Raw genomic sequence first — 13,275 nt, forward strand, 5'->3', positions numbered from 1 at the left:
TGCCAAGTTTTGGTGAATTGTTTATTTCATGAAACTGTTTTTCTTTTTGAATCTTGATATGATCTTGGGTGGTATTATAATGTCTAGCACTTTATTTAATTCTATTATTCGGAATTATCTATAACCATTATAAAACATGCAAAAGATTTTACTTTAGCTGTGAATAGTACTTTGTGGTGCTATTACAGCCTTGCCCCCAAAATTAATGAATTGCCAATTTTGCCCCTTATTCCTATTTGTTGATGCCTGCTGTTCCCCACCGACTTGACTTTACTTGGCCCTTACTCTCTCACCGACTTCCTCACCTTCTTCCTCCTTTCATCCTCTGTCTTTTCATCTCAAAAGGAAAAAGGGTCGAGTATTTAGGGGAAACTAGGAGAGAGAAACTTCAGCAACTCAAGACCAACGATCATCCCTTTCGACGATGGTGCTTCGATTCTTCTCAGACGATTTTCCGATCGTCACATTCATCAGGTTCGATCTCGTTTCTCTTTCTCGATTTAGTTTCAAATTTTTGGGCTTTACTTTCGATTGTTGTAGATTTTTTGCATATATGTTCCTGTTGTACTCAACTCCAATTACCAGTAGTATTAAAATTGGATCGGAAACTAAACATAATAATCAGAGGAAAACTACTTCGGCTCCTTCAGGTGGCAAGCTTGCATTTAGCTTGAAACAAAAATCAAAACTTGTGGTTCCTTCTGTAAAGTTGAGTGAAGATAATGACGAAGATGATGCTGGGACAGATAATGGATCTGATGGAGTTTATGTGAAACGGCAGAAATTGGGTCAATCAGAAGCTTCTGTTGTGTCATCCAGAAAATTCGATGTTGGTAATGCCTGTTTGTATACACATATCTCAATTTTAGTTTATACTTTATTCAATGATTGGGTTCTTTCTATTATTTTTCATTTATGTATGTGATGTTTCGTTTCGTTTTTAATGGGGTTTATTTGATCGATTTGTTGTCGATTTTTTGGGTTTATTTGTTCGATTGTTTTCCCGAATTTTTAAGGGTATGCGTATGTTTTTGCTTGCCTATTTTTTTTTTTTTTGTAGCATAGGTGTAACTTTTTTTATTTATAGGGGTTTTTGTATGATGTTGGGTTCAAATTGTAGATTTCGTGGTTGGTTTCTGTTGTGTTCATGAGCTGGAATTGTAATTCTCTGATATTTTTGGTTCAATTTGGTGTGTTTGCGGTCTAACGGATCAACTCGTAATTGTTTGGACTGGACGGCAAAATTCTGAGTCTCATTCTGGTTTTTGACTGTGTCATTAGAGCAAAATTTGCTTACTTTTCCATTCACAAACGAGTTAAAATGCGAATGTATGGGCACACATTGTGTAGTATTGAAGGTAGAGGAAGACAATTTGACATTTTTAGTTTGGTAGTTGGTGCTCGGTGTTGCTTTCTCATTGTAAAATCACATCACTTTTAGCATGCATGCATGTATCTCAAGTTATGCTGTTGTTGTCAAATGGTTTCCCTAAGTGCTGTTAAGTAGAGAATTGTTATGTTGTTTTCAATTAAGCATTTGTCTTGCCGAGTTTAACTTGTTTCTAACTTACTTTCTCATTGTAGAATTACATTACTTTGTAGCATGCAAGTAAGTATCTCAAGTAATACTGTAATATTGTTTTCTAACGGTTTCCCCAAGTGTCGTTAGGTAGAAAATCGTTTGTTTTTTTTCTTTCCATTAAGAATTTGTCTTGCTTAGTGTAACATTGAGAGTCCAAGGGAAATCTAAGTTGTGTCAATATTCATACATTTTGCCTTTCTGCTTCATTTGTCAATAGCTTATAATTTTGTGGCTTTTGTTATATTCTCAGTTCGCCTTTTTTTTCTGTTTTGCTCTATAAAGCTTTCCTATGAGTTCTGGGAATGAAACTTCTTATGTATCAGATACTTAAGAGTATTAAAACTTAGAATCCAATTGGTGAAAGCTGGCATTATATTTGCCATTTTTTGTTTTGCTTTGTTGAATATTCTTGTGTATATGCTACAATATTGTTATTGTTTAATTAGTCTAGGAGATTCTTTAATCCGCCAGGTTGCTCAAATTTTCTGTCTTTGGTTTTGTAATTCTTGAGTTTTTATCTCTTTTGCAGTTTTGCAACAGAATACAGGAAAGCTGGCTTGACTTTTAGGCACTAAGAGGTAAATATGGCCAAGAAGAAAAACCCATTTGTTTTTTTGGATGTGTCTATTGATGGAGATCCATATGAAAGGATGATTTTTGAGGTATTATTTTGCATGTAAACATAATTGAATGCTGACAGGGGGTGGTGTTATGGTTGTATTCTATTGATGTCTGACTATGTCCCTGTTGTCTATTTACTTCATGTTTCCTTTGATGCTCTTGAGATACATTTTGAGCTTATGGCTTCCTGCAATATTTTTTCTCTTTATACCTTTTATTGAAACTTATAGATGTTAATGCTTTGTTTCTACAGCTCTTTATTGATGCAGCTCCAAAGATTGCAAAAAATTTTCGTGCGTTATGTACATGTAATAATGTGTTTTGTTCCCCCCTCATAGTTTCCTTGTTTATGTTGATTCTTAAATTGCAACTTTGATATTGGTTGTTCAAGAACTATTCTTTTTATATATTCCATGAATGTGAACACAAAATGGTACGACTGCAACCTCTTTTTAGTTTTGTTTTTCATTTTGTTTTTTAAATTCAAAATTTGGTGCATTGTGGCTGGTTGTTTCACTGGTCTTGGATATTTTTTGTACTTATGCATCCATATAAAGCAGTATGCTTTTCCATTATGCCATTTATTTGGAAAATGGGAGGTCATTCAACTAGCGGTTGTTGGTCTGTTCCGTGTTTTTACAACTTAATAAAGCGGTGAGCCTCCCCACTGTTATGCCATTTAATTTCCGAGCTCATGTTATTTTTTCTATTCGTTTTTTCGGTTGAATTTTAGTGTCTTCTTCGATTGTGTGGTGGTTTTATTTGGGTTGAATTTGATTGATTTATGATTGACAATATTCCTCCAATTGAAGCGGTTTCTCAGTTTTCCATTGAAGCGGCTTCTGAGCTTTTTCTCGAAGCGGCTTTGAGGTAATATATCTTTATTTTTTGTTAATCATCTAATATCATTTTCACAATTTTGGGTTTGTAGTTAATTTAATTGTAAGTATAATCAATCCAGGATTCTTCTAAGGTGGATTATTTAACTATTGGTTATAGTTACTCAATTTCGTTCTAATATTCAACTACTTGATGTAATTATTTGGTGTAGTAGCTTATTTTTTCAAATCATGGCTAATCTCGAAATAATGAGCTATATTGCTGGTTGTTTCCTTTTCTAAATATCTCGAATTAATCTCTTCCCTCTCTCTCACAAAGTTAGTACTGTACTTTTGGGTTAATGTGTTTTCCCCTTTATTAAATTTGATTCATTCTTTGCTATTTAACATTGCTCAAGTATCACTATTTAATAGGCTATTCAATTGACATGCTTACTTATCTTATTAAATGCTTTGTGTTTCGGGGTTTTTTGTGATTCCCTCGGATACTGGTCACGCTCTGCTGGCAATGAGACTCGGACACCTGCAAAATAACGAATATTCCGGTGTACGGAATATTCGCCTCCGACGCTCAAGTTAGTGAACGGAAACGGAAAAGGCTAGAGAGAGAAAGTAGAGAGAAGTTGGAGCTTTTTAATGCTCTATATTTATGTTATGTCGCCCAAAAATCCCCCCGCATCATAAATGATTGGGGTATTTATAGGGGTGAGAACATGTACCCCTCTAGGGTTTATACCCTAGAATTTCGTGACATGATTGGCTGCGCAATCAGAAGTCGCCACGTGTCGTAAGGGGTGCCGTTTTACGGCATTCAAGGTTTTCTCGGGATTTGGGCCTGAGGTCATCAGGGCCCTTTTCTCTTTCTGATTTAGCATTGGGGCATTTAGAGATGGCTTGACATGTGTCACTATGACAAGTGGACACGTGTCACATTCTCATAGGGCCACGTGTCACCTGTTTATTGGGCCACGTACCTGGGGTATTTTTTACCCTAAACATTTGCCCCTCAGAGGGGGTGGCTCGTACACTTACTGGCCGCCTCCTCTGATCTTGCACTCTGGACGTCCTGGTACTCTAGGAGGAGTCGATCTCCTAACTGACCAGAACGGCCACTTTAATGGGACTGGACGTTCTGGTACTCTGGGAGGAGTTGATCTCCTAACTGACCAGAACGGCCACTTTAATGGGACTGGACGTTCTGGTATTCTGGGAGGAGTTGATCTCCTAACTGACCAGAACGGCCACTTTAATGGGACTGGACGTTCTGGTACTCTGGGAGGAGCTTATCTCCTAACCACCCAGAACGGCCATATATCTTCGTTGGGGTAATCTGGGCTTCCGTGATTTCAGATGTACTTCCTGGCTTTCTAATCATGCTTTGTACGTCTGAGAACTGGGCGGACGATTTTCCTCTTAGATTTTCTCAATTTTTGGAGACTAAGTGCTGAAGGTGTTAATTGTTCGTCTGGTCTCTTTCACAAGTTAACAGAACCCTAACGTCGTCCTGGCCCTTTCTTCGAGTAATTTCTCAAGAAATTACCGTTTGAATGTTTAGGCGGGAAAGACGGTTTTACTATTTTGCCCCCATGAATTCACTCTATAAATATGGGAGGTGAATTCTCATTTTCACACTTTACCCAATTGTGAATTCTAGAGAGAAGTCAGAGCGTTCTAGTGAGAGAAAGTTACTTTTCCCTTAATCTTCAAGAGCGCCGCCGTGAGTTTGAGTTTGCCGGGCATTTTTGAGTTTTCCGGTCAATCTTCAAGAACTTCACCACCACCTTCAGAACTTTCAGAACGTACAGAGGTAGGCCGTCCACATTTTCTCTTTTACTTGTTTTCTTTTTCTTTTACTTCAATTCTGGATCCATACTCGGCTTCGTCCGACTCTTCTCATGAGGCCGGCCGTTCGCCTGGGACTGAGGAATCTAGAGTGGACGGAGAAGAGTTGTCTCCTCCCTGGAGTGAGTCTATGTCTGATGCGTACATACTCACCCCCACTTATTCTTCTCTGTCCCAACAGGCAATGGCGAGAACCATGCGTACGCGTGAGCTTCACGCGGCCAGGAACCCAGACGGAAGTCTGGTTCGTCCTAGGGTCCCTTATGACCCTAGTGATCCAAGTACAATGGTGGAGACTGACTCCACCGCCCAAACAACGACCGCCTCCACTGGCTCTCATCACTTGGCCGTGGAGGTCACTTTTTCCTTCGAGGAACGCCTTAGAGCTGAAGGCGCCTCGTCCGCACCCGCTCCGGAACTTAGGTTCCCTCAATTTGCCAATTCAGTCATGGATGGGGCTGAACTGGTAGCCTGTATGGACAACCCTTCCAATCCTGGGGCGGACGCTTCTGGTTCGTCCGTCCCTTCTTCTCAACCTCGGCCTCAACGGGGTGGGGCGGACAGACCCTTAACAGGAATCCCAATCCGTGAACCGTCCGCTCTGCCTATTCGCAACGCCCCTCCTTCGGGAAATGGGGCGGACGCTGCCAAGGATAAAGGCAAGCGTCCAATGGTCGAGGAGGACGTTCCTTCTTCAATGGGCGTTCCAAGCTCAAGGGGCCGAAGCTCGGCCGAGGCAGCAGATTTGGACAGAGTGCTGTCTTCAGAGTTTGGGAGTGCCCCTTCTCACCAAGTGGAAGAGGAGGAAGTTGAAAAAGAGGCCGTGGGTGAGACGGCCGAGGGCGAGGAGGCGGCCGAAGAGACCGTCGCCAACATTGATAACTTTAGGGACCCGTACGCCTGTACGGTTGGGGAGACAGCCCTAAAGTTTTTAAAGAAGGATTTTGAGAAGTATAAGGAGTCCCTCCATTTGGGGGAGGGATTCGAAATTCAAGTCCCCAGGAAGGCCATTGCTGTGGCTATCTGGGATGAGGAGAAGCCGCGCAAACGAGCGTTTTGCGTTTACCGGGCCGCCTTTGATGTGGGGCTCCGCTTCCCTCTTCACCCATTCGTCCGGACTGTCCTGGACGAGTATGACATCGGCCTCTTCCAACTGACGCCAAACAGTTGGTTAAACATCTTTGGGTACTTAGTGACGTGCATCGCTAAGAAATTTACACCAGACTTTGCGGTCTTTTGTGAGATGCACTCACTCACTCGGCTGGAAAAGGAGGTGGATGGTTGGCTTATCTTGAGTGCAACCAGGGATTACATGGTCGTGGTCGACCGTGTCAGTAAGTGGAGGGACTGGAAGCACCGTTTCTACCGTATCAAAACTCAGGACGCGGAGTTCAACCTCCGCATGAACAGGTGCCGTCCAGAGCCTATTCAACTCGGACGCGGAGACCTCAAGCCTGACAAGCCGCCCATCCACCCAAGCCACGAACACCAGCTCGAGTACTTCAAAGTTAATCGAGTCAGGCGGGGCAACAAAACTGAACGGGTTCCTAGCCATTGGGTTCCACTTGCCAATTGGCTTAGGGACCCTATCTTCATGTCTGCGTACGGCCTGTACCAGAACATGCCCCAAGGTGGGCACCTAGATATATAAACTTTTCTGTACGCACATAGAATTCTTCAGAAAAATATTCTAACACTTTTGCTTTCTGTTTTTGCAGCGGAGGCGTACGCTATGCTTGACTCGGCCCAAAAAGCGGAGGTTGAGATGTCCGAGGTGGACTTGGCCAGATACAAGGCTCGCTTCAAGATGTACGAGCAACTCAAAGAGGTAAACACTTAGCTTATTTTTTGAATTTCTCATTTCTTAATGCGTCCGTTCTGCTATATTGGAAGGAGCCTACTTCCTGAGTTTGCACGGACGCTTTATGTCCGTTCATGCCTGCTGGCAGGGAGCTCCTTTCCCAAATCGCACGGACGCCATCAAATTGTTCTAACTTGGTGTTTTTGCAGACCTCCTCTTCCACCCCGAAGGCCAGGCGGAAGCAGCCGGCCACGTCCACTCCTGATGCGAACGCATCCAAGAGGAGAAAGACGGTTGCTTCCAAGACGTCTTCTCAAGCAGCGGCCATGGCAAAGTCGCAGACTGCTACAACGCAGTCTAAAGGAGAACAACCCCGGCTGACACAAAGCGGGGCCTCCAAGCCCACGGAACCTGTTGCTGGTCAGGTCCGTGAGGAGTCCGTCCCTTCGGACGGTGGGGATAGGTTAACCCCAGAACAAATGACCGGTCGCTGGATCGGGACGGTGCTGGTCAACCCGCCGTCCAGCGACGCTGAAGGGAGCCGTCCGGAGGAGGAGGAAGCTCCTTTACCGCCTCCTCCCGCCAATCTTTCTCCTCCAACCTTCTCCACTGGTTAGCCATCTTTTTCTCACTTTTTATAAGTCTGATGTAAAATTCAGCTAACTTTTCTTACACGGTCGTCCGCAGATATATCAGAGGAGATGCAGTTGAAGGTACCCGGCCAGTCACTGACTGGCGCGGACAGGAAGGCCATGCGCGAGGCCATGGTTCGCGCGGTCCCACAAGCGCAGCGTGATAAGCTGCGGGGGATCAACGAAGGCTTCCTCGGCCCCATGCTGAACTGCAGCGCCGAGGTATACTTCTATCTCCCTATGTTTTTGCTTTCCAACACTTAGCCAACTTTTTATATTTTTGACTAAGTTTCTTCCTTCTGTCCGCAGCTCTTCCTCCGTTTGAACGCCTTCCTAGATTGGAAGGACAAGGAGAACGAACGGTTGAAGAACGCTTGGATTGAAATCAGGAAAGCCGAGGACGCTGTAACTGGGACGGCCGCCGTCCAAAGGGTACACTTTGAGACCCAAATAACCGCGCTGTCTGACAAAGCGGCGCGGCAAACAGAGGACCTGGTCAAACTGGGCCAGGCACTCGAACAGGAGTCCTTGGCCAGGGAGGCCATGAGGGTTGAAAGGGACGAGGCCGTCCTGGAAAAGGAAAAATGGAGGTTGGGCTTCGAGGCGTCCGAGGCCCTGAAGAGCGAGCTGAAGATGGCACAAGCCAACCTTAAGTCTGCGCTAGATGAGGCGGACGCACTGAGGGCCGAGGTGGAAACCCTAAAGAAGTCCCTTGCGGACTATGAGGAGCAACTTAAAACTCCTCGGCCGATCAGCGTTGAAGAAGTCATCCGCATCGAGCAAAATGCTGAAGACAGGCTTAAGGCATACTTCTTTGATGCCTTCAACTTGATGGTGGACGCAGGTGAAGCCGCCTATTACGAGGAACGCTTCAAGAAGCGGCTTCAGTACGTCTGCCTTAAAGAAGAGGCAAGGAAGGCCGGCATGCCTCCTCCAGACCTAGTAGTTACTTCCCCTGAGTCTGGAGGGGAAAGGGATGAGGAGGAGGAGGAGGCGGCCGAAAAGGATGCCCCGGCCAAGGACGCGAAAACAGCGGAGGAGCCTGCCACAGATAATACGGCTAAGTAGAGCTCAGGTCCTCCAGCAGCCGTCTGTTCAGCTTTCCTTTTCCTTTCAGCTTACTATGTACTTAGTTTATTTTGTATCTTTTTTTTTGTTCCTCTTCTGAGGCCGCCTGTATAAGCGGTTATGTAAACATTTCGGCCGCCTTTGTGTGGTCTTATTAATGAAAGTTTTGTCCGCCTTTTGGCGGCTCTTCTGTTTCATACTTAGCAATTTTTTGCAAATTTTATGCTTTTTGCAAGTTTTCCGTACGTCTCAGTATTATGCCTTTTCGTACGTTCCTAGGGGTATGCCCCTTTATTCGGTGTTCGCCTAGTCCATTCTTTAAGTGGTTTGATTAACTTGGTAGTTTTTATGCCTTAAAAGGGCATGACGGCTAGCAAGTTAATCAAATCATAGTAATGATTGCCCTTGGGCTAGGTGAAGCACCGAATTAATTTAATTGGCCGTTCGGCTATCATTGTACGAGTAATCCGTTGAATCTATCGCTCGGACGTACCCTAGAAATCCTGAGTATTATCTCAACTCAGAGATTCCTTGATTGGCCGGGCTAAATGCCTAGGTATGCCCTTGCCCTATTTGTAAAGGACACTTGTTCTCTACACAAGTTCGGGATACCTTGCCTCAATCGTCCGCCCAGATTTTGGCGGACGCGTTGATCTCCGAATTAAATCAGTTTTTTTTTTTTTTTTTTTTTTTTTTTTTTTTTTTTGTGTGTGGCCGAGTTGCTATATTGGGAGCAACCTTGCTTCCTTTTTAACTCGGCCATTCAAAAAGAATGGTGGGCCGTGTTACTATGTTGGAAGCAACCTTGCTTCCTTATTAACTCGGCCTTTAAAAAGAATGGTAGGCCGTGTTACTATATTGGAAGCAACCTTGCTTCCTTATTAACTCGGCCTTTAATCATAAAGACAACAAACAATTCAACAATGCCTGACTTCATTAATTTTTGTCAAAAGTACATTGTTGTGGCCGTACGGCTTTAATTACAAGGCTCGGTCAGTAGACCTAGCTGTATAAACAGCTTTTTGGCTAAGTACTTAAAGAAACTAAGCTCAAACATGATACTTCTTCAGGTTATCAGTGTTCCATGTCCGTGGGATCTGTCGGCCATCAATTGCCTCAAGGCGATATGTGCCGTCTCGAACTTCTTCCCTGATTCTGTACGGTCCCTCCCAGTTTGGAGTCAACTTGCCGTCCTCATTGGCACGGCCAACAGCTTCCATTTTTCTCAACACTAGATCCCCCATCTTGAGCGGCCGCTTAGACACTCGGCGGTTATATGCCCTTGTCATCCTTAAGCGATAAATTTCATGCCTAAGCGCCGCATTGCCCCTAGCTTCCGGAAGGAAATCTAGGGCGGTCTTCATGGCCTCCCAATTGGCCGATTCATCATAAAGCATTACCCGCAAAGTGGGCTCATACATTTCAATTGGGAGTACGGCCTCAGCTCCATAGACCAAAAAGAATGGAGTCTCCCCTGTAGAACTCTTTGCTGTTGTCCGTATGGACCATAGCACATTGACCAACTCGTCTGCCCATAGGCCGCCTGCCTTTTCAAGCTTGCGCTTGATCCCATTTGCAATCAACTTGTTATAGGCCTCCACTTGACCATTGGCTTGCGGTCGCCCGACCGAGGCAAAGCAATGGGTAATGCCTTGGTCTCCCAGCCATTCTTTGAGTTGACGTGTCTCAAATTGGGGTCCATTGTCGAACACCATTGACTGAGGCACCCCATACCGAGTGATAATGCTTTTCCAAATGAAGGCTGACACATCCGTCCATTTAATGCCCCGGACGGCCTCAGCTTCAACCCATTTGGTGAAGTAGTCTACTGCCACCAATACATACCGTCTCTGGCCGGATGCAGGAGTATACGGTCCCAAAATGTCCATGCCCCATTTGGCAAAGGGAAGTGGACTACTGATGGCTGATAGACTATTTGCTGGACGATGAATAAGGGTTGAAAATCTCTGGCACTTGTCACATTTTTTCACCATTTTCATGGCGTCCGACTTTAGGCTCGGCCAGTAATATCCCAACTGTGTCGCCTTTTCAGCTAAGGCTCGGCCTCCAATATGCGAACCACAATGCCCCTGATGAAGATCATCCAACACATCATGCCCTCTTTCGGGAGATATACATTTAAGGTAAGGCTTCACAAAGGCTCTTTTGAATAGCTCCCCATCCTTCATCTCAAACCAGGCCGCCTTCCTCTTCAATAGCCAACTCTCTTTCGGATCGTCCGGAAGTATTCCATCCCTTAAGTAGGAAATAATTCCGTCCATCCAGGTTGAACTTCTATCTATTATATGAACGGGCTCGGCATCAATGCTCCTTTTTTCCTTTACTTCCCAAAACACTGATCTTGGAGTATCACATGATGCCGAGGAAGCCAATTTGGAGAGGGCGTCCGCTTGATGATTCTCTGAACGGGGAACTTGCTTGAGGGAGAAAAGCTCTAGGCCTTCGGCCTCATTCTTAACTAGCTGCATGTACTTCATCATGGCCGGCTCCCTGGCCTCAAAGCCACCATTGACCTGATGGACTATTAGCCGGGAGTCCGAGCATACTTCAATTTTGGTTGCCCCGGCCGCTTTACACATCTGACCATACGGCCCATTTTGCCCAAAAACTTGGGGAGTTGGTTGCATCCACCCATTGAGTACCTGAGGGGGCTGATATGGCAACGGCTGAATTGGTCGGGGAGTAATAGTATGACTCTTGCTAGAAGCAGCCGTGTTGGTGTATTGGGAGAAAGATTGGTTGGAGACTCCCTCCGGCATGGTTGGGGTAGAGGCCGTGTCAGAGTATGCGGCCCTCTCCCTTTGTTTGTGCCGAATGTAGTCCCTTGCATCCTTAAAACGCTGGGACGGTTCAGCCTCTACTCTTTTTGGCTGTCTGCCCTTCCCCCCAGCCGACTGTGTTTTAGCCAGCAGGTCAGAGAAATTGGTCCGAGGGACTCGGGGAGACCTTCCGTGCGGACGACGGAATGGGGTATTACCAGCATCGGTTGCATTGGTCTTGTTGTTGGCTTTCTTAGAGATACTTCCTCCCCCTTTTTGCTGGACAGCCGCTAACTCCTTGCGGAGCTTAGTCAGCTCGGCCATTAAAGCAGCCGGGGAAGGTTGTTCGGCCTCTTCAAATGAGGCGGTCAAAGGATTGCTTGAGTGTATGGTAGTATGTATGTCCTCTACATATCCATCTTCGCCTGGACGAGGTCCAGAATTAGGTGCCTGACCGTCCATTGCCATAACGGACGAGTATCCCCACAGACGGCGCCAAATGTTTCGGGGTTTTTTGTGATTCCCTCGGATACTGGTCACGCTCTGCTGGCAATGAGACTCGGACACCTGCAAAATAACGAATATTCCGGTGTACGGAATATTCGCCTCCGACGCTCAAGTTAGTGAACGGAAACGGAAAAGGCTAGAGAGAGAAAGTAGAGAGAAGTTGGAGCTTTTTAATGCTCTATATTTATGTTATGTCGCCCAAAAATCCCCCCGCATCATAAATGATTGGGGTATTTATAGGGGTGAGAACATGTACCCCTCTAGGGTTTATACCCTAGAATTTCGTGACATGATTGGCTGCGCAATCAGAAGTCGCCACGTGTCGTAAGGGGTGCCGTTTTACGGCATTCAAGGTTTTCTCGGGATTTGGGCCTGAGGTCATCAGGGCCCTTTTCTCTTTCTGATTTTAGCATTGGGGCATTTAGAGATGGCTTGACATGTGTCACTATGACAAGTGGACACGTGTCACATTCTCATAGGGCCACGTGTCACCTGTTTATTGGGCCACGTACCTGGGGTATTTTTTACCCTAAACACTTTGGTTTTTTGCTAGATTTGACATTGGTAACCAAGCATAATTAATTCATATTTTTGGGATTGTTCCGATTCAATTCCATTAGTTCATAACAGAAAAATCTTTTTTATTCAATTTGTTCACTTTTTTGTTGTTCACTGGAGTTTTATTATTATATGCATGTTTGTTGACCTTATTTGTTACAATTTGATTTTGCTTCACTTGATTTTTTTGCAGAAATCTTTTGCTTTTGCAATAAGGGATTCATTGATAATATATTGGTCCCCTGAAGCCTTTCTCATATGGTATAAGGATCAATGCAAACCCAATTGTGTCGGTTTATCAGATCTTTCAAGGCTTAAAAGTATTATTTGTTTTATTAATGTAGTATATTATATAGGCTTATGTTAGAGAAATGACTCATTGTTTTACAACTTTGTTTGTTAGCCTTGATTTTTTCATATTTTGGCTTAATGTCAGAGATAGTGACGTTCGTTTATTCGTCGTTAGTAGTATTCAAAGTTTGTTTATGCTCTTTTGGCTTATATAAGCATTCAATGCAGATAAAATCTTATGATAGTCTAGGAAATGAGTAAATTTGGTAAAGGCTCATTCTACTGTGAATTCCTCGCTACAAAATACATTAGAGACAGAGAGAGATGAATGACCAAAGAAAGAAGGGGTTGAGTGGGTAAATATTTAATTTATCATATTTAATTTGTTTTTAGAAAGTAGAATTTAAAAAAGAGATTTAGGAAAGGACACATTGGTGCAAACCCTTTTTTAAGTATAAAATTAATGAAATTATAGCTTTATAAGAGGGAGAGAGAGATCAAGAAAGAGATAGAGAGAGTTTGAGAAAAAACTTTTTAGAGTGTAATCTAGGAGATGAAAATACTTTATAGAAACTTTCTAAAATGCTCAAAATTATAAAACATAAATGAAAGTTAAAGGAATAGAGAATTAGATTGACGAAGAAAGAGGGAATAGAAATCGATAATAAGATTTGGACAAACTTTAATTCTTTCAGTAAATATTATTTGTTAACAAATGTGGTTTTGTGACAATCATGGAGATGTTAACTAATTT

General features: G+C 43.9%; 1 protein-coding gene across 11 annotated transcripts; it reads left to right on the top strand.

Annotated features, from left to right (window-relative positions):
* The first annotated feature begins 286 nt into the window (after nucleotides 1-286).
* Nucleotides 287-12,685, top strand: LOC145570680 (uncharacterized). 11 transcript variants are annotated; one of them, XM_081629832.1, is made up of 8 exons: nucleotides 287-474; nucleotides 651-833; nucleotides 2,112-2,160; nucleotides 2,457-3,073; nucleotides 6,603-6,712; nucleotides 6,895-7,297; nucleotides 7,373-7,539; nucleotides 7,627-9,038. In XM_081629832.1, the coding sequence occupies exons 5-8, from the start codon at nucleotides 6,617-6,619 to the stop codon at nucleotides 8,383-8,385; spliced, it is 1,425 nt and encodes a 474-aa protein (XP_081485958.1). In that variant the 5' UTR covers nucleotides 287-474; nucleotides 651-833; nucleotides 2,112-2,160; nucleotides 2,457-3,073; nucleotides 6,603-6,616; the 3' UTR covers nucleotides 8,386-9,038. The 11 variants fall into 11 exon arrangements, 7 of the variants coding, with proteins under 7 accessions (XP_081485958.1, XP_081485961.1, XP_081485959.1 ...); XM_081629835.1 differs by having other exon boundaries at nucleotides 3,016-3,073; XM_081629833.1 differs by having other exon boundaries at nucleotides 3,027-3,073.
* Nucleotides 12,686-13,275: the final 590 nt, after the last annotated feature.

This window comes from Chenopodium album, chromosome 12 (genome assembly GCF_948465745.1).
Source record: "Chenopodium album chromosome 12, dcCheAlbu1.1, whole genome shotgun sequence".
Lineage (NCBI taxonomy): Eukaryota > Viridiplantae > Streptophyta > Magnoliopsida > Caryophyllales > Amaranthaceae > Chenopodium > Chenopodium album.